General features: G+C 45.6%; 1 protein-coding gene across 1 annotated transcript in view; it reads right to left on the bottom strand.

Moving 5' to 3' along the window:
- The window catches only part of CACNA1C (calcium voltage-gated channel subunit alpha1 C), a 603,963-nt gene that overhangs the window by 113,037 nt on the left and 469,148 nt on the right, over positions 1–21,778 (bottom strand). Inside the window, exons 11-13 of the mRNA XM_054577199.1 lie at positions 20,782–20,808; positions 12,232–12,392; positions 10,747–10,972 (exon numbers count right to left, since the gene is read on the bottom strand). Of these exons, the coding sequence (XP_054433174.1) occupies positions 10,747–10,972; positions 12,232–12,392; positions 20,782–20,808 (414 nt within the window). The remainder of the gene's footprint in view (positions 1–10,746; positions 10,973–12,231; positions 12,393–20,781; positions 20,809–21,778) is intronic.

The following is a 21,778-nucleotide window of genomic DNA, read 5'->3' as shown; positions in this document are numbered from 1 at the left end:
TAGCCCCCATTTCTCTCCAGAGACCATTTCATAGTAAGTGACAGAAGCACATGGGCCAACAATTTGGACGTAAACATGGATTCCTTCCCAACCTGGAGCATTTCACGCTTTCTCCTTCCAAGTTGAGCCAGTCATCCTCTCTCTGTTTGCAGAGTACTCATCTACACTCAGTTGTAGCTGTTCTGCACATGCTCTTGGGTGTTTTTCATGTGTGACAGTCTTGTCTCACCCGAATTGGCTCTGAGTCCTCCAGGGCAGAGACTATAGAGGTTTTTCCTTCCATTCTCCCCATCTCTGTCCCCAAATAAATTCTGTGTAACTGAGTCTGTGTGACAGACTGCTGGGTCCCCAGTAGGCTAGAAGTTCTGGAAATTGTTCTGTTTAAAGCAAGAAGTGAGAGACCCTCTTTGGGGCTAGAGCACCCTTCCCATTTACTGCTATAGCAGTGTTCCCAAATGTGCTGGAGAGGAAACTGCTGAGAACAGTGATTGGGGTTTTTTTTTTCCTTTTCTAAATATTGATTCCCAGACATCCCCGGAATCATGAAATCCTAATCTCTGGTGCTGGGCCTCAAGTGATTCTCATGCAACCACTCAACACTCGTCAGTCACCTGGTGTTTAGAAACCCGTAACTTTAGAGCATATTTGTGATGAGAATTTCCAGCTGTATCAGAAGGGAGTGTTCTGACATGTAGATTAAGGTTGGAAAGGCAAGGGGACACAGTATGTGTGGTGGGAACAAGGTGGGGTGGTGGCAGGACCTCTCACACGCACATACTTTGTCTAACAGTGAGGAGCGGCTATTTGTACCTCCCCCACATCATTTCTTCTCCTATAGCTCCTTAAATTCATGGGTAGAGTTTCTGAGATTCCTGACTGTTCCATCGCCAGACCACATGTCAAACTATTATGTAGCAAGAGAAGAGACTGGTCGTTGCTAGAGGCAGGGGGTGGTGGTGGGTGGGCGGAATGGGTGAAGGGGGTCAAAAAGTACAAATTTCCAGTTAAAAAAATTAGTCATGGGTATGCAATCTACAGCATGGTGACTACAGTTTATAATACTGTAATGCATATTTAGAAGTTGCTAAGGGAGTTAAATCTTAGAAATCCTTTTATCACAAAAAATTTTTTTTTACCTATGTGTAGTGATAGATTTTAACTAGACTTACTGTGGTGATCATTTCACAATACAGCAGTCTCCCCATATCTGTGGGGGATACAGTCCAAGACCCCCGGTGGATGCCTGAAAGCACAGACATCACTGACCCCTGTATATACTGTATTTCTTCCTATATATAAGTGCACTTTGTGGCTTCTCTTTGGCATATCTGAATTTCCAGCATCACTACTCTTGTACTTTGGGGACATCATTAAGTAAAATCAGGGTAACTTGAACAAAAGCACTGCAATAGCATGACAGCCAATCTGAAAACTGAAGTGGCTGCTGAGTGACCGAAAGGCACTGACCTAAGGGATGCTTCATGCCACGGGTGGGACAAAGTGGGACTGCATGAGATTTCATCCCTCTCCGCAGAACAGTGTGCAATTTAAAACTTATGAATCATTTATTTCTGGAATTTTCCATTTAATATTTTCAGACTGTGGTTGACCTCAGGTCATTGAAACAAAGAAACCATGGATAAGAGGGACTACTGTATATACAAATGTCAAATCGTTCTGTTCTACACCTGAAACTAATATAATGCTATATGGCCATTATACCTCAATATAAAAAAAGGAACTTCCAGCCAAGATGGAGGCATAGGTGGATACACTTTGTCTCCTCACACAACGAAAAGAAGGACAACAAATTTAAAAACAAAAAATAACCAGAACTGCCAGAAAATTGAACTGTATGGAAGTCTGACAACCAAGGAGCTAAAGAAGAAACACTCATCCAGGCCAGTAGGAGCGGCAGAGACCAGCAGCAGGGAGGAGAGGATTCGCAGCAAGGTGGCAGCTGGAGGACCAGGCAGGCAAGGTGGCAGCTGGCAGGCCCCGCAGTCCCACATTTGCCTGTATATAAACCGGAGGAACAGCTGGGGAGCAAGACGGACTGTGCTATCCAGGATTACAGTGCAGGAAAAGAAAACCTCAAAACCTCTGGAGGTAAAAACCTGTGGGGGTTGCAGCAGCAGGAGAAACTCCCAGCTTCACAGGAAAGTCCACTGGAGAGACCCACGGGGTCCCAGAACACACACAAACACACCCACTCGGGAATCAACACTGCAAGGGCCCAATTTGCTTGTGGGTAGGGGGAAAGTGACTGAAAGCCAGCGAGACCTGAGCAAGCAGCATTGTTCCCTCTCTGACCCCTCCCCCACACATAGTGTCACTACGCAGTGACCTGGGTTGCCCTGCCCTGGTGAATACCTAAGGCTCCGCTCCTTCCAACATACCAGGTGCGCTGAGACACAGAAATTTGGCTCAAATAAAAGAACAGATCAAAGTTCCAAAAATAGAACTAAGCGATGAACAGATAGCCAAACTATCAGATGCATAGTTCAAAACACTGGTAATTTGGATGCTCACTGAATTGGTTGACTATGGTTGCAAAATGGAGGAAAAAGCAAAGTATGCAAAGTGAAATCAAGAAAAATACACAGGGAACCAACAGTAAAGGGAAGGAAACCGGGACTCTAATCAACGATTTGGAGGAGAAGGAAGAGATAAACATTCGACTAGAAAAAAATGAAGAAAAAAGAATTCAAAAAAAATGAAGAGAGGTTTAGGAACCTCTGGGACAACTTAAAACATTCCAACATCTGAATCATACGGGTGCCAGAAGGAGAAGAGGAAGAGGAAGTAACTGAAAATTTATTTGAAAAAATAATGAAGGAGAACTTCCTCAATCTGGCCAAGGAAATAGACTTCCAGGAGATCCAGGAAGCTCAGAGAGTCCCAAAGAAGTTGGACCCAAGGAAGCACACACCAAGGCACATCATAATTAAGTTACCCAAGATTAAAGATAAGGGGAGAATCTTAAAAGCAGCAAGAGAAAAGGAGATAGTTATCTACAAAGGAGTGACCATAAGACTAATAGCTGATTTCTTTAAAGAAACCTTATAGGCAAGGAGGTGCTGGAAAGAAGTATTCAAAGTCATGAAAGGCAAGGACCTACATCCAAGATCACTCTATCCAGCAAAGTTATCATTTAGAATGAAAGGACAGATAAAGTGCTTCCCAGATAAGGTCAAGTTAAAGGAGTTCATCATCACCAAGCCCGTATTATATGAAATGTTAAAGGGACTTATCTAAGAAAAAGAAGATCAAAAACTATGAACAGTAAAACAGAGGAGAGGGGGAGGGGAAGGGGGAAGAATGGGGGAAAAGATACAGGGAATAAGCAGTACAAATAGTAGGTACAAAATAGGCAGGGGGAGGTTAAGGATAGTATAGGAAATGGAAAAGCCAAAGAAGTTATATGTATGACCCATGGACATGAACTAAGGCTGGGGTGGGGGGTGGGGCAGTGTAGGGTGGAGGAGAATAAAAGGGAGAAAAAAATGGGACCACTGTAATAGCATAATCAATAAAATATATATTTAAAAAAACAGGAAAAATAACTATTAGGTATCAATTTGCCTTACAGAAAATAGGGTTGCTATGTCTTTGAGACCCTCAGGGTAGGATTTCCAGAAGAGTACTGTGAACATGCATCTCCCTTTGGGAAGAATTCCCATTCAAACCAAAGGCCTCAGGCTTCAGGCATAAGGTAGCCTTTGTTGAAGAGGAACTGCTGCCAGGTACACTGACTTGTGAAAAACACCCTCCTTGTGAAAAACACCTGGCCGAACAGACACTGTGCATTGAACCAGTCACACAGGTGAGAGGCAGTTAAGACAAATGGAGATCGTGGTTGTTTATGCTCTTTGCTTTCAAACCCCTGTTGCTTCCCATTCAACAGGGGTGGGTGGGAGTCCGCCCATGGCTGCTCTGCACCTGCACTTTGGTTCCTTTGAGCAGGATTAAAAGAGCAGAGCTGGTGCCAGGGGCCTGGCATCATGAGGGTACCCAGCTTGTTGAACAGAAGGCTGCCCATCCCTCTTGTGCACATGGTTGGAGAGGTTTCATGTGTTCTCTAAAGACTGAGACAAATGGATTGCTAAAGTGACATTGTGGCAAAGGACACTCACAGGGCTCAGAGGAGCAGGGCTGGGTTTGGGGCCAGGCATGCCTGAGCTGACAGCAGGGCATAGTAGGGGAGCCTCATTAGCATTAACATTGATGAGGTTTGGAGGGGTCAGTTGGCAGCCCCTGGGTAGGGTGACATGAAACACCATTTAGACAACAGGCAGGCAGCCCCGCGGATCCTCAGACACTCGCCTCCTTAAGGTCAGCCTGATCCTTGGTGGCTATTACAGCCATGGCCTGAAGGTCTGACGATGCTGCAGGTCTCAGTCACTCTCCTTTTAGACACATTAGCTGGTGGTAAACTAGAGAGGTTAATGGCAGATTTGCAATCAATGGAAGCTTTTATCCTAATTGATTAAAACTATGAAACACACTCACTTGCACACCATAAAGGAAAGAGCTCTGGAGAAAAATGAGCAGCTGCAGAACAAAGTGTTTCACGTCTCGGACCTCATAGAGGAAGCGAGGAATTAAGCATCCTCTCTTCAGAACAACACACACGTATGTGCACGCCCAGAATTTGGGGACTCACAGCCCCAGAAGCATAAGCCACACTGCCATCCTCAGACACTCCACCTGCACAGTGGTCCTTGGAATCAACTTTTCCTTTCAGTCCTCCTGTGGCTCTGAATCATTCTCTCCAAAGTGTGTCTTTGGCCACCCCTGTTCCCCATCAGACCCAGCCCACTGCTTTCTTCTTAACACAAGGTGCACATCAGGGCTTCTGACCTGGCCAATTCCTCTGTTACCTAAATTCTCCCACTTGCTGACCTCAGCTTTACTTTGTTACCTTCCCCCCTGTCTCCCTGGGTTTAAGTTGCCACCATCTGTTCAGGGGTACTTATATCTCCGTCACTCTCTTGCTCTGAGTCTCTCTCTGGTTTGAGCCCAATGGGAATTCTCTTCTCTTCAACCATAGAAAGTGGCCTGAGCTTTGCTTGGACTGGAAATTTCATCTTGTGAGCCTTTCATTGAAATAGTTCAGGGCCAGGACCTCCTCGTTCTAGGTGTAGAGCAGAGCTTCAAGCTTGCTATAAAGGAAAGATCTTCACGGCTAACAGTACCAAGAGCTTTGGGTGCTTTGCAAATGCTCTACCCTACCTCCTCTCTGGTCTAGGCAGGGTCATAACTAAATTTATACCTGTCCCAACTGTTCTTGTCCCGTGATGAGTGGTAAAAAAACAAAAACCCTCTTTGTGTTTGTGGCAGTGGTCTATTGTTGGTAGAGCGTTTATAAAGAAAATTTCATGCAGTGAATCTGTGTGGTATGGGCTTCCATACACCATTGCCAAGAGTTGGGGTGGGAGGGAGGCGAGGGAGGAAGAATATGGTCATTGAGGTAACTTGGGGGAGCAGACAGGCTCATTAGCGAGAAGCCCAGCCTTGCCCTTGCCTTTCCCTGCACCAGCCACAAGGACACTGGGGTGGGTGTGTAAGGATCAATGCTTCAGTAAAGATGGGCTCTGGACCCATTAGACCCAATAGAGCCTGGTGGTGTGATAGGAGGCTGTCCTGGACATTTTGCTGAGCTAGGAGGAGCCAAACTAAGAATTCTAGACTCTTGTGTTCAGGGTCTGGGACAGCCTGAGGCCTGGGGCCAAATCTACCAGGGAAGTTCTGGCTGACACCTAGCCTTGCCCCTCCACTCTGGGGAGAGGCACATTTTACGGGTTTCACTTTAGAGTTAAACCCTGCCTTGGATAACAAATTCAAAAGTCTTCCTTCCCTGTTTGCATCAGAGGCCTCGGTCACACTGACAACAGAACGTACATGGGGGAATGTGACCCGGTCAAGCTGGCAAGGCGGACTGGCCTCCACCTTCGGATTGCTTTCGGAGGGTGCTCTAGCCACTCAGTGTCCCCCAGACAGCCCCTGTACTGCATATGTCAGGGTTAGGGAAGGGAGCCTCAGGAGGAAAGCAGTAAGAGAAAGGGTATTTAAGGAAGGGAAACGGCAGAGGTGGCTGAAGGGACTTTGGTGCATTTAAAAACCAATTGTATAAAAAAAGGAGGTATAGTAAGTAAATTGGGATCACATCTAGATTTAATCTAACTGAATCTCTTCTTACTTCCCCTCTATCAGACAGGGCTGACAAAGAGTTGACAGACGAGGCATCAAAACTCAGCAACATTTAGAGCTCCATCAAAGAGAAGGAACCCAGTCCAAAAGGTGGCCAAAGGTCCACTGTCATGGGTAAATTACCCAAAGACAACAAAAATTTTGGCCACATGCGTGCCTCTCTGTTCTCCCTGAGGTTGAAGTTGTGTCTTCCCTATTCTTTCCTATTCTGGAACTTCTCACTAATAGCACTATGAGTACTCACTAATATTACTATGATTACTGTGAGTAATCAATTGACTTGTAGCCTAGTACAGGGTTCCTAGTCTTGTTCTTGTTTTTTTGTTTTTAAATGAAACACATAGGATGATGACACTCACATGCACAGTATACTTCCTAAGTCATTCGCAGATTTTCACAAAACACACACAAAAATGTAAGCACACCAATAATTCCTTTTCTGCATATGCCACATTCATGTTCATCATATACCAGACTCCCTTCAGGCAGCATGGGTGGGTGGTAAGCCCACCCTGTTCTTGTCCAGTCAAAAAAGCTTTTGGGAAGGCAAGTGACCAAGAGGAACGGTGTTACAAGAACAATATTGAATTTATTTGTGTTTAATTTTTGAGAGGGAAAACCACAAATTTTAATATTTTACCTCATCACAAATCTGCTCTGGACAGACTGTTGTGTCATGTCATCATGGGTGAGAACCACTGGTCTGGACCAGTATTCTCAGCTCTCAGACCAAAGGCCTGGGTGCGGGAAGTGGGGCAGCTTGGAACCATAGGATGGGATCCATGAATCCATGCATACACTAAACATTATGGCTCTCTAAATAAATAGCTTGAATTGACACTATCACCCTTCAAATATATACAGGTGGGTAGCAATTAATAAATTCATATTAATTCAAAAACTGCTGAATTCATAGTAGTTCTTTATCATGTGTTCTCAGTCAAGAATGATCAGAAGTACAATCTTAACATCATTAGGGGCTACAGTATAGAGAAGAGAGCGAAGATGTAAGAATCAAGGTTTCCAATGATACAAAAAGGTTCATCTTTTTAGGCAAAAATGTGGACAAAGGACAGCAGCAGAAAATTAGGCCAGTATTTCTCAGAACGAGGGCACTGGACCACCAGCACGAAACTCTCCAGCTGCTGGTCAAAATCTCTAGAGGTGGGGTCTTTAATGAGACCTCCTAATGGGTTCAACTAAGTCTGAGAATCACAGCCACTGGTTCAGAGTACACTGTGAAAAACAGTAGCGAAACATCGCAAAGTAGTCTCTGAGAGATTTTAAAAGAGGAAGGAGAAATATACTTGCTTAATGGCAGGACCATGCACAGATGACCCACCTCAAGGGACCCCAGACCGCCCCCCCCCCAACCGCTTTCCATAATGTAGGCATTTTCTTGGTCTCTGGGGCTGTATTAAAGACAAGGTTCAGAGGGAGCATGGGATTCCCCTGCATAGTTAGTCTTTTTGTTGTTTTCCAAAAGCCTCCAGAGGGTTTGGAGACCAGAAAACAGGAAGATGATGGCCTTTGCCAAAGTGCTTCCCATTAGATAATGAAATTATTCTGTTTATAGAGTGTATAGAGATCTGAAAATAACACTAATCTTTCTCATGGAAGGACTATGGGAGGCGCTCTGATAAAGATAGATTTAAAAAATAATTTCTTGGCAATAGGTTCAGATTAGAAAAAATTGTTGATTAAAAATAGAATGAATGATAAATCTCTTCAAGATGCAATGACAATCTCTAGGAGCAAAAGTTCTTCTCTATAGGAATTTAAAAAACAAACAAAATACCCTGAACACATGGACTTTTGAGAATTGTTTAAGATGCACTAGAAACTCCAAATTAAAAATAGCTATCACCACACCCCAGGAGGAGAAATTAGAATCAGCAATTATCTAACAACAAAAATCTGTATGTTAAAAATCTCTTAGGTCCTGCCTCAGGGACATAGACAACAAGACGGTTGAGCCATCAACTCTGCACAGAACCTGAAGCCAGGCAGACACACTTGCCTTTAATTCCAGCTTTGCCCCTGAGCACTCTGCGTGGCCTTGCGCAAGTGACTTAACTCTCTAAGCCACTGTTTCCTCATCTGCAAAATGGGGATAATGACAAAGTAGTCTGTCCTCACCCTCTCTTGCAGGTAGTTGTGAGGATTAATGGAGCAAGAGCACATGAGAGTTCAACCACACTACCTGGCACAGAATCAGCACTGATGCATGTTAATGACTGTTTTTCTATTTCTACTACTTTTATTTTAAACCAAGAATTATCTGTAATGCCAATATATTCAGGACATTCATAAAGAGCTCTTTTATTGGGGGTGGTTGTTGTTCAGGGGTGTTAAACTTGTGGGTTTAAGTACTGCCCATACTTTGAGTCCATCATCTGATGTTAAACCTTCCCCAGGGGTGCTCTCCTGCTCCCAATTCCCACAGCAGGGCTTGACACAGAGTTTACATGGTGGCTAAAGAAAAGTAGAGAGTGTTGTATGTAGACCACCATGAACTCTTTTATCCTTCTTCCTTCTCCTAATAACAAAGATTATAATTAGAGTAGTAAAAAATGCTCTGGCTGTTGAGTGTCTCCTGTGCCTGGCACTGAAGCGAACACTTTAAACACTTTTTTCTATTTGACCCTCAGCAACACCACAGGAACAAGCGTGTGTGGGGTGGTTGCTGAGAGCACTTTGCAGAGAACAGTGATACCTCGGGATGCTCTGTAGGACCCCGATGCCTCACTCAGGCACGTTCAGAATACTCTCTGGAGGGTCTGCTTAACTCCAGGTCCCTGGATGGAAGATAACCAACCCCAACCCCTTCTTCTAACACAATCCAAATGATGGTCTCAATGCTCCTGTTACCAGTCAGGCTACAAAGCAGAGATTCTACAGGAGAGGGGGACTGTACCTCTGGGGGGCATAGTTTGACCCCGCTCCCTTCTAGCTGTTTCCAACATGTCCCTCTAAGGTTGACTATAGCCACAGTGATGTATATCTACCTCAAAGATTTTTAGTGCACACATTCACATGAGGCCTTCTGATGTTTTCTTATTCTATTTCATTCTTTCATGAAAAACAAGAACGTGGAGAAACTGGAACCTTTATACAACTGATGGGGATATACAGTGGCCTAGTCTCTGAAAAATAGTTCGACGTTTCCTTAGAAGTTTAAACAGGGTTATTAAATGACCTGGAAATTCTACTGCTAAATATATATCCAAGATAAATGAAAACATACATCCATATAAAAACTTGAATGTTAGTTATTCATAGCTGCATTATCCACCAAATGGAGCCAAAATGGAGATATAAACCAAATGTCCACCAACTGAGGAATGAATAAATAAAATCGGATATATATCCATCCAATGGAGTGTTATTCAGTCATAGAGAGGGACGAGGTACTGATCCATGCTACAAAGTGGGGGAAACCTGAAACCATTATGCCAAGTGAAAGAAGCTAGACACAAACATCAGGCAGTGCATGAGTTCATGTAGGCCAACTGTCCGGAAGAGGCAAAGCGACAGTGGTTGCTGCTGGGAGCGAAGGACGGGGAATGAGGAGTGGATAGGGTCTCCTTTTGGAGTGATGAAAATGGTCTAAAACGAGATGGTTGCAAACCTCTGAATACATATAAAAATAAATTGTGCACTTTAAAAGGGTGGATTTATTAGTATGTGAATTATATATCACTATAGCTGTTCAGAAATGATGTTTGTGATAAAATAAATGGATTTCATCTTCCCACATAGGTCACAACACAGCTGAAAATCACTGTCCTGGAGCGTGCCTCCCACTGCCCGTCCCTGGCTCCTGCCTGTCCTCTACACAAGAATCCCTGCTTGACCTGAAGAGGTAGGAGACTGCAGTCTTTGGGTGGGCAGATGGACAGACAGATGGAGAGGGGTGAACGTGTGGAAGGAAGGATGAAAGCCATCTGTGCAGCAATATCCATCACCCTTCTTCAGTTAAGGAATCTTGGCTGCACCTGCGGCATCCCATGCCCAGCTACAGACCACGTTTGTGCCTCTCTCACCGCTGGGTGGCCATGAGAGCAGAGCTTTTGGAGAGATTTCTGGGGGAGCACTGGAAGGAGCTGACCCAGTGGGATAGGAGTCCCCTTCATCCATCCCCGCTTTTTCTTGCCTCAAATTTGAACATGACGGCTCAGTCCCCAGAGGCCACCTTGTGACCATGAGGTGGAAGGCAGGCCTAAGGCTGACAAAGCAAAGAACAGGAGACTGGGTCCCAATGCCTTCTGGAAGCCACCTGGGCTGCCCACCTCTGGACTTCCCTCATGTAACTGAGCAAATCCAGAATTTGTTCACATCACAGTCTCTGAAATTAGCAGTCAAAGGGATTTCTAACTGATATGCCAGCTAAATGAATCAAAACTCCCCTTACTGTATGGGCTGAGGACAGACCCATCTAGAAACACTGCTGCTACTCTCCTGCCCAGGCCGTTCTGCCTCCCTACCTTCTGTGACAACTTCGCCCTGAGTCCCGTGTCTGGGGGGAGATACCTGGTGATTTTAAATATCCTCAGGAGCCGAACACATCGGAGCACAGAGATGCCCAAGGGAGACATGACCTTGGTCTCCACCAGGATGGTCTCTAGGATGCCCCCGCACACGATGAAGCAGTCGAAGCGGTTGAAGAGCGACACGAAGTAGGCCTGCAGGCCCAGGCTGTACATCTTGAGCAGCATCTCCGCAGTGAAAAGGGCCAGGAGGGCCTTGTTAGCTGTGTCTGGCAGGTTCAGGAGTGGGGTGTGATCCAAACGGTGTGAAGGAGGGAAAAGGGGAGGAGGAGAAACAAAACACAGCAATTATCACCACTGGGGAAAAACCCAGACCAACCAGACTCTACCTTCCCAGTCAGGACACCTCTCCCATCCACTGCCACTAAAACAGAACAATTAGGGCCAAATCCACAAGAAAAGGTATCTAGTGGTAATCACAACAAATATTTAACAAGTATCATAGTTCCCCCCTATCCATGGGAGATACATGCCAAGAGCCCCAGTGGATGCCTGAAGCCATGGGTAGCGCTGACTCCGGCATAGACTGCATTTTTTCCTATACGCGAATACCCCAACAGGGCAAAATTTCACCCTACTACTCAGAACAGTGTGCCATTTTAAAACTGATGAGTTGTTTACTTCTGGAATGTTCCATTTAATATTTTCAGACCATGACGGACCACAGGTAAGTGAAATTTTGGAAAGCTGAGGTGAGAATAAGGGGTGACTACTGTATCTACTACACAGGCTTTGCCTGCCTTATTTTCTTCACTCCTCACAGCAGCTTTGTGAGGTAGGTATTATTGTCATCAAGCCCATTTTTCAGATGTAAGAAGTGAGGTTCAGACAGACGAGGAATCCACCCAAGCCAATCAGCCAGGTCGGGAAGCCTTGAACGTGGCCTCTGTGTCTGCCTGACTCCCTGGGAGTGGGGCTGGGGCGCTGGCTAGTGAGCTCCTCTCCTCAAGCTTCAGGGAAGGGTGCAGGCACTAACAAGGAAAGGCACCCAACAAGGAAAGCTCCCTGTGCTTAGGCCACTGCGGTCCTTTCCCCTGCCTTTTGCTCACCTTGTCCTCACATGCCCTGCAAGCCCACCTGGCCTTACCTCCATGTATACCTGGAGGCAACAGTAAAACCTGAAGTACTGAAAATTTGAAAATCCTTTCTGGAAGGTTGGCAGCCAAGGGTCTGAGATAGCCAAACAAGGTGCAGCATGTGTCCTTGTCACCTGGATCCAACAGTGACTGTTGGGGTAGGCAGATGGTGTGGACCCAGCCAGGCGAGCCACACCTGTTTACAATGAGGTTGTGCATTTTCTTGTGAGGCTTGCAAGCTGCCGGGCCCTTGGTGTTCCTGGCATGGCACCTGACAAGGGCTGTGGCCACTGGCTGCTTTCCCATCCGCCTTCTGCCTGCGCTGCCCTCCCTGGGATTCAGGGCTGAGGTGGCTAGCGCATACTGGGACGGCGCTGGGGGCTGCTGCTCACCTTGCACTTCTGTGAGCCAGTGGGGCTGGTTGTAATGTTCCGAGGCAATGGTGAGCGTGTTGAGGAACACCAGGAAGATCACCAGCCAGTAGAAGACATTGGACTTGACTGCGGCACGACACTTTCTTCTGCAGAATCGATTCCACCGACGCCAGTAGCGACTGGAAAGGGGTGGGCAAGGAGAAAAGGACGGGAGGGAGGTGGTTATGAAATTCAGATTTCCTGCAGTCCGGAAGGCATCACTGTGGCTTCTTTTCACCCCTTAACTGACTTGGCCTCACTAGAGCAGCATAGCCAGGTGTTGAGGGGATACACTTTCAAGTTAACCAGGTGCTGCCACTTAGCTCTGTGGCCTTGGGTTTGTCCCTGCTCCTTCCTGAGCGTTGGCTCTCTCATCTGTGGAATGGGAATAGGGCCAACGTCATTGTAGGAACTGATGGACCATATTTAATGTGTCTAGCATAAAGCTGAAGGTGGGCAAAAATGGAAAATACTTTATTTCATAATAATGACATTATCAGAAATAGTACTGCAAGTACGAGGAGTATTATTAGCCATGATGGTAATATTGGGACCAGTAATGTGTTGTCATGAACAAAACCCACATATGCTCAGTACCATATTAGGCACTTCTCATGCCTTTTCCCTAATTTTTTAACTCCACAAAGCAGGCATTGTCCTGATTTTGAGGAAGAGCAAACAAAGGGCCATGGTGGTTAAGTCCTGTGGCCACAGTCACACAGTGGCAGCAGCCTCTTGGTCTTCTCCCAGCCCCCCATCTCCCGCCCTTACTTTATACTGACTCATCTGTAAAGTGTAAGGGCTGAGTCTGGACCAGAGGTTCTTTGCTTTTTGGGGGTACAGTATGTGTTGAGTGTCTGATGAATATTTAGAGCTTCTGTTCAGAAAAATGAGGGCACCCACACATACGCACACCTCTACATACAAGTTCATGCAGCACATGACCCCGTGAAGCCCAGCCTGGTCCACAGAATGTTCCCATGGTCTCTCAGTTAGGGACTGTTGTCAGTGATTCTCACACCTGGCTATACATAGCATTACCTGGGAAGGGTGTGCAAGATAACCAAGACACCCCACCTAAAACCAAGTCCTAAGCCCAAACGAATTGAATCTGATTTTTTTTGGGGGGGGGGGGGCTAGATACTTTTTAAATAGCAAAATAAACGAAAGAAAATCCGAAAAACCCAGTGGTATTTTTTAAAGTCCTGTAGGTGACTCTAGCGTGCAATCATGGCTGAGAACAATTAAGCTGGATGATCTCAAGAAAATGGACACATTTTATAATGCTGTGTTGGAGGGGTTTAAAGCTTATTTATCCCTAATTTCATCCTCATGATGTGGAAAAAATACACAGCCATATTTGGTAATTGTATTGACCAAACATTTAACAAGTGCCCATACTGTGCAAAGGAGAGAAGGGTAGGGACGTTACAGCCGTGCTTGGGAGGGAGATGAGGGGCCGAGCTGAGGACTGTGACAGGGAGAATGAACGGCGTGATTAGATGTGATTTTAGAAAACCAAAAAACTAACAAAAACAACCACTCTGTCAACTTCTAGAAGAGGAGCGGGATGAAGGATGCTCTGTTAGCCATCCAGGTTGAAGAGGATGAAGGCAGTAGTCTTATGCACGGAAAAAAGGACACTAAGTTGACACCAATTTTGGAGGCGAAATCAATAGGCCTTCGGATGTGCAGGGTGAGAGAGAAGGGTATGGAAGGGACAACCCAAATTTCTAGTTGGGGTGATTTGGAAGGGTGGCCTGCCTAACCAGTACAGGCGCAGATAAGGAGAAGCGGTACTCTGGGCAGGGAGGTTGCTCTGAGGAGAACATCGGACACTCAGCTCAGGAAATACATTTCAGGTGCTGGCAAGTCCTTTGTAGAGAGATGCACCAGGCAGCTGAAGAGAGGGAGGAATAGAGAACGGTTGGGTAATAAAGAAGGCATAGGTTGGGGGGCGGGGGGCGGGAGGCCAAGCAGAATCTTGGAGCAATTGCCCATGAACATCTGTATTCATATCTGTACTCTAGGTCTCCAGACAGGTAGACCTCTGCTGTTTATGGAGCCCTTCAGTCATCCCACATTGCTTTCTGGGGTGGCCTGACTTCATTTATATTTCTACCTACTGTCCATGGAAAATCCTGTTACCAAACCTTAGTTAAAATTTATAATGCGATTAGAGAAGTGAGGACTACATCTTTGGAGGGTGTGGCTTCCTCAGAACTGCAGGGAAAGCTTCCTGTTGGGCTTGCAGGGCAGGGAAGGGTTAATTGGGTGGTGTTCTGCTCTGACCCCTGTATCTCTGTGGGTGTTAGAATGCCCTCTCCAGTGAGCCCCAAACCTTGGTAGGGGACACCTATCTGCTACCTGGGGGAAAGTCACTACACGGAAAAGAAATGCCTCGGGGTCAGAAAATGAGAGCTTCCAATGCACTTAGGGAGGCTTACATCCTCCACAGTACTGCCCTGCGCTAGAGTGAGGGTATGAGAGGGTTGGGGGAGGGGTAGAGGAAGGGGACAAGAGTCCCAGGTGGCTGGTTCCTAGTGAGCAGTGACTTCTGGAGGTGGCCAGACCTCCACACTAAGGAGTCTTATCTCACCAGGGCAGGACTCTGCTTCTTTCCTGTTATTGTGGTTATTAACACTGTAGGGAAATTTGGTGACACCATTTTTTACCCTGAAAAATGAATTAAGTTAAGGTCAGAACTCATAACTGACCTTAACTTGTTTACACTGTAGTTTCAAAAAAGGTTTTAAATAGATACAATGCCATGTTACAGAAATCACTAACACTTGTCATTCGGAGTCCAAAGGAATCAAGTTTGCCTCCTTTTACAGTATGTAGGAGCCGACTTGGAGTCAGTTTAATGTCGAGAACTTAGATTAAGCTCCTCTTCCCCCAAGTCTAGGGTAGTGGCTGCAGGGTGTGGCGTGGTCAGGCCTGTCCCTGCGGTCTGGAACGGCTCAGCACGAACCCCTGAAGGAGTGGCTGTCACAGATGGGGCAGGACTCCTACGTCGTGCTGTTCCTGTGCACAGCCATTCAGGAGAGTCACATGGATTTGAGCTGGGGTGGGGGTGGGGGTAATTACTACCCCGAGAAAGTATTTAAAGATAATTATACACCTCCCACTCTTCAAAATATAGCTTTGCTTGACAGCTGGTTTCCTGGCAACGCTTCCTACTGTATAATAAATGTAATGGTTTATTAGAATGTGTAAATTTATTTGTGTTTACATATGCACAGAGGATATAGAAATTAAATGATAAAACAGGGAGGAGAAACGTGCCTGCTGTTCACATTTCCTTCACACTAACTGGAAAAGTCACTTACTCTAGAAATAGAACTTTCCATATGAAGACATAGGAGAGAAGGATGGCTATGAATGTGTCTAACCCACTTCTCCTACATCGCTGCATTTGATAGGCAATTTCTCCTCACTCACCCCAGGTCCTCTTACCTCTTTCCAATACTAGGCCTTGCTCTTGCCTTTCCGCCTACAGGGACTGCCCCTCCAATGCCCAGGACCTCCCCCTTCTATGTCCTGTCCATTCCAGCTTCTCCACAGTGCACTTTTCTCGGCTCCCCAGACTCAGACCTCCAGTCATACCCATTGCCTGCATTATTCATTTTAGTTATATATAAAAGAGATACTTTCTAAACACCTACCAGAGGCTAAGTGCTAGATATTCAACAGTTAACATGCTTGACACAGCCTTGTCTGCATGAAACTCATGTGGGTGATACGGACCACTAAGTGAGCAGTCCAAGAGCATGCTTGGTGCCAAGGTGGGCTTGGCAGAGCACATCAGAGGGCGTCCTAGCTGGTCATGGAGGAGCAAGAAAAGGTTTCTCAGAGGAAAGGGCTTCCCAGTTATTCTTTACTGGATGGGTCTGCAATGAGATCATAAGATCCTTGAGGGAAAGGGACTGTGTCTTGCACTTTGTTGTGGACCCACAGGACAGTGCAGTCCATCTCACTCAGTGAGGACACTTGCTGACATACTGGCAGAGCAGCAGAGACAAACTATGAAGATTTGGAGACACATTTTGAGAGCCTCCAGCCTCCTGTGATTCAGGGACGAAGGTGGGTATGAGGAGAGAGCAGTGCTCCTAAAATAGTTTGGTTGGCATAGAACTTTTGACAGTCACCTAGAATAGTATTGGACACTTCAGGCTCTTTCTAGTGGCTACGGAATTGAGAACAAGCAACACAGAAAATCATTAAGTTTAATTATTTTACACATAAGTAACTTAAAAATGGACTATAGAGCCCTGGCCAGTGTGGCTCAGTTGGTTGGGCTTTGTCCTGCACACCGTTGTGGGTTCGATTTCCAGACAGGACACATGCCTGGGCTGTGGTGTGGTCGCCAGACAGGGCTGTATAAGAAAGGCAACCAATCAATGTTTCTCTCTCACTTCGATGTTTCTCTCACTCTCTTTCTCCCTCTCTTCCTCTTCCAAATCAATAAGCATGTCCTTGGGTGCAGATTAAAAAAATAACAAATACATACACACACACACACATAATAAACATGGACTATTAGAGACTGGGGCAAATCTGGGGGCCTTGTTGCTTATGGGATAGCAGAAGTAAAGGGAACCTTGAAGGCACATTTAATTGAATACAGGGCAAGAGAGCCCTCCAAAATTTTAGAATCCCGTGGGATCTGCTTCAGAACTCTGTAAAATAGAGATCTGGAAACCTCAACAGGTTACCTAAATAATCCCTTCAAGTTGCATAATACTTTTTGAATCATTTGTTCCCTATTTAAATCCTATTCTGAACTGTAAGCCCCAAATGTTGCAAAATTCCTTATTGTAACAAATTCCTAATATTATGTCATTAATTTGCAGAATTTTCCCTAAAATCTCTGTTCTAATATTTCTTTTAAATAAACTGTAATTTTTTATCATTCAGTTTTGTAAATAGAATAGGCCACTTTGAAGCTCAAATTCTGTTATTTGCCATTGTTAAACTGAGTAAATCATCAGGAATACTTTGATTTCTTTTTAAATTCAAATTTTAGATTCTTTTGGGAGGGAGAAATAAATCAAACTCTTCACTCTTCTCAAGGTTATTTCTGAGTTGGAAAAATTCTCTCTCCTTTCCCCTCTTCCCCCGTATTAACTAACCTTGCCTTTCTCCTGTGTTCTCCCATTCAATCTCAGCTGCCACAATCAGACATGAGAAAGTGCGAGGACACATTTTTCTTGCACCCACAGCGGAAACCTTAGCATCACACAAAAACTGCCCCTGGTCTAATCTGGTAATTTTAATGGCATTTTAAATTCATTGACAGCCTTTGATATTCCTAGACAGACACCATCCATGGGCCAAAGAACCTAGACTCGAAGGCCGCCATGTGCTACCTGCTCAGATCCTTTATGGCCACACTGTCTGGTGCAGTAGCCACTAGCCACATGTGGCTATTGAGCAATTGAAATATGGCCACTCCAAATGAGACATGAAATAAGTCTGAAATACACAATGGATGTCAAAGACTTAGCATAAAAAAACTACACGTAAAATATCTCAATAATTTTTATGTTAATTACAAGTTGAAATGATGTTTTAGAAACAGCAGGTTAAATTAATTATATTAAGATTAATTTCACCTGTTTCTTTTTACTTTTTACCATAACTACTGGAGAGCATGTGTGGCTCATATTGTATTTCCATGCAACAGAACTGCCGTAGAGCTATGCACCTCCAGTCCAGAATACCAGAGCTAAGCAGAAACAGACCTTATCAGTACGACAGCACGGTAATTAGCAGCATGGGGCCTGGGTGTGGGTACTGACGGGGCCATATAGGAGCCATGTGTCCCAGCCTCTCTCAGCCTCAGTAGCCTCATCTGAAAATGTGTTCAATGATAGTGCCAACCTACTAGTGATAAGTCTTTTGGGAATACAAAATCTCCCCACTGCATTTCCCTTGTATCTTGAATAGAAGCTGCAGAGGGAGAAACCCGTCCCAGAAGTCAAAAAGCTGGTATACAGGAGGTTAAGTATATAGCAGGTCTTGCCAAGCTTCAAAGCTCAGCAGAGTCAGACGTTTAGGGGACCACTGTTCCTTTCCTCTTTTTCAAAAGTACAGGCTACATCACAGATCACTGGATAAAAATTTTTCCCAGAGCCTCCTGAGTAATCTCTCATTACACAGAGTCCATATAAATATGCAACTTCTCTTCCATCCTCCAGACCATGTTGATTCATTCATTAACTCATTCATTTGTTCATTTATGGTTCGCTCATTTGCATGTAATGAGAAAGATATTTTGGAAATATTTTCAACTGTATTTTTGTCCCTTTACTCTTAGTCTATGTGTGGGGGCTTTGGAATTATCAGAAGCACAAAACGCTTTCTCAGCTTTGCTGTCAAATTAGATATTTTGTTTGAGTATGTGTCAAGACCATTCATTCATTCATTCACTCAACAAGGGATGGGCAAAAGTAAGTTTATAGTTGTGAGTATGCAAAACAGAGTTTATTCTTGTATTATTGTTTATTAATTATTGTATTATTTTCCATACAAACAACTATAAATCTACTTTTGCTCATCCTGCGTTTATTCAGTCCCTGTTATGATCCAGCTATCCCCAGATATGGGAGATAAAGCAGCAAAATCGAAGCATTATTATTGTGAGGAAAAGGACATTTATGTTCCTAGGGCTCTCTTTCATGTAATAACAGTGAGGACTGGTTTACTTGGCCCTAGATGTTTTATGCAAAGCAGGTCTTAAGAGAAAGAGGAAAGAGAGAAAGGCCTGCGCTTTTCAGTTCCCGTGGAAGTACGGGGGAAAGAAGCGTCAGAAGTAGAGGGGGAAGTCAGACACCAGAGTCCTGGGTGTCCAGCCTGAAGAGCTGCAAGAAGCCTGCTTTAGAAACACACAGTAGTCCTGGGGAGGCCCGGGGGCGGTGGAGCCAGGTGGTAGCCTCTACGAGGTACAGTATAGAGGGTCTGAAGAACCCAGGGAGAATGCCAGATGTTGGCTTGGAGCTCTGTCTAGGCTGGAGCAGAGACAGTGACGGGACACAGGCAGGCAGGCAGGCAGCCTGCCTAGTGTTCCAGGTTCCCCACAGCTCGTTCAGGGAGTGTGAGGGACCTGGAAGGGGGTCTGTGCACTCATGTGGCGTGTGGAGGCACCAGTGTCAGTGGACCCCCAGAGCTTGGGGGTCAAAGAACAGAGAGGGAGATTTCAAGATCAGATGCAAATATAGGGGGAGGGGCATAGGTTCCAGTGGCAGATGCCCAAACCAGATGGACCTGCTGCACCTCAGCAGCAAGCAGTTCAGAGAGTAGCTCAGGCTAGCCACCGCACAGCAGAGATAAGCAGAGGACTCGGGGGCATTCTAGGACCTGGCCTCACCAAGCCTGTTTACTTCCCAGGGTTTTGAAGTCCCCTGCCCCCATGCATCCAGATTCCAGGCTGGAAAGGAGCTGGGAAAGAGGAAATATGAGAGACTGAATACTTTTACCTTAAGGGACTATTTAAAATACAGCATTGGGTTACATTTACCCAGTTCGACTAAAATTCAGAGTTATTTATGCTCCAGTTGCATAGAAGGTGAGGCCAGAGAAGCAAGAATAGATCAATTAGAAAACGTAAGCCATTGAGTTTTTTTGTGTGTACAAGCTTTATGGGAGTAAATGCACATCTCCACATATCCATCCATTCATCCACTCAACACACGTATGTACAAAGAGCCTACCACTGGCCAGGCACTTAGCTAGACTCTCTCGAAGTAATATCTCTGGGGCATGCAGAGTCTACTGAGGGAAACAGGCTTGTGAGACAATAATTGGTATGTCGTATGGTAAGTGCTATGATAGCAGTATGAGCAAAGCACTATGGGAATCAGAGGGAGGTGAGTAACTTCCCCTGGGGAGTTTGCAGATGTCATTGGTGTGGTAACATCTGAGGTTCTTAACAAAATCTGAGTTCTTCAGATGAAGACATGGGGACACAGTGATTCAGGTAGAAGGCTCCGGGCAAAGGCCCTGATATACAACAGGACAGGGAACATTTGGTAAATGCAAGTTCCATGCGGCTGGAACCACAGATATGTGCAGGGGAGTGTAGGAGGTGAGGCAGAAAGGCAGAGCAGGCTGAAGACCACAGCTGCTGTGGAAGGTTCTTAAGTCCAGCAGTGTGGAGATCCTGGGTGTTTTCCATAATCCTTAAAGTTCATATTTCACTGTGTCCATGAACATGAAGTAGTCAGGACCAGTAGCGGGCATCCACATCACATTTATTTCACCTGGACTTTACCTCATAAGGTAGGGAGACACACTAGGTCTCATAGCCTTGGGATGTGCTACCAAAAAGACTGACAAAGATAATTCAACAAATATCACTCCCTAGATTATTTGCTTGATGTGATCCAAAAAACTTCTTGAGAGCCATAGAAAAGAGAGCAGTTACCCTCTTTGAAGAACACCGCTAACCCTCCCGCCTACCTGGTGGGGTAGCTGAGATAGAGCTGATGGGCAAGAGACAAGAAGAGCAGCATGTATCTCACTCACCTGAACTTTGACTTGGAGATCCGGTGGCTGAAAGAGGAAAAGGAGACATTAGCAAACGACACGTGCATTTTCTTCTATTTCAAAGATGTTCAGCAATGCCAGAGAAGTTTGATGTCCCCTGTTGGTTATATATGGGCACTGGAGGGGTGTGTAGTGTGACTTAGAACAACTCTGGAGAGAGAGAACCCTGTTTGTCAGCATCTTCTGGTGTGTTTGTGCATTTGAATGTAAAGACTGAGGGTTCGCCCTGCTGACAAATCTACAAATCTAGTGTCTTCTAAGTGGAGACGGAGAGCCTGCGTTTTGAAGATCAGTGTCCACCATGAGGTTCCATGAGGTCAGGTTAGGCAGCATATTGGGAGTGCTGAACCTTAAGAGGAGCTATAGAGGATGCAGAGGCCTGGATCCCACCAGCCAGAAGCCACAGGCAGAAACCCATCAGCACAGACCCCAGTGCTGTCTGAGCAGGAGCATGGTCAACGCTTGGTATGAGGTGAAGATGAGCAACAGGAGCCAGCAGGAAACTGAAAGGCTACTACTGTCTGCCCGAGGGCAGCAAACTGGGCCTAAAGAAACAACCATGGGCCCTGGGGAGAAATCCAGCATGCTGACAGTCATGCGGCAACCTCAAGACCCTGGGGGACTTTGGGACAGGAGCACAGGGCAGGTGTGCTGGTGGTGGACGTGAAGGTCACTGTTGGGGGGATGGTCCACTGAAAGGTAAAACCTTCAAGGAGGCCCTGAGACAACCAAGTTCACATAGGAGAGTCCAGGGGAGGCTGGAGAGAGGCAGGTTGGGAGAAGAGGGAGGGAAGGAAAGAGGAAGGAAGGGAAATAAACAGATGGAGATAGAGAGAGAGGGGACAGTGCAAGCACATGAGACAAAAAACTGAAGGCCATGTGTCAGAAGGCTTTGGTGTGGAGGGAGGAAGCACTGCAGAGATTGCAGGTGGATGCGCAGAAAGGTGCAGAATACAAGTCAGAAGTAGAAAAAGGG

Source organism: Pteronotus mesoamericanus, unplaced genomic scaffold (genome assembly GCF_021234165.1).
Source record: "Pteronotus mesoamericanus isolate MK-2021 breed Mesoamerican mustached bat unplaced genomic scaffold, CSHL_Meso_final contig_41, whole genome shotgun sequence".
NCBI classification, from domain to species: Eukaryota; Metazoa; Chordata; class Mammalia; order Chiroptera; family Mormoopidae; genus Pteronotus; species Pteronotus mesoamericanus.
Note: the sequence above shows the minus strand (reverse complement) of the source record. Positions and strands in the feature narration are given on the sequence as shown.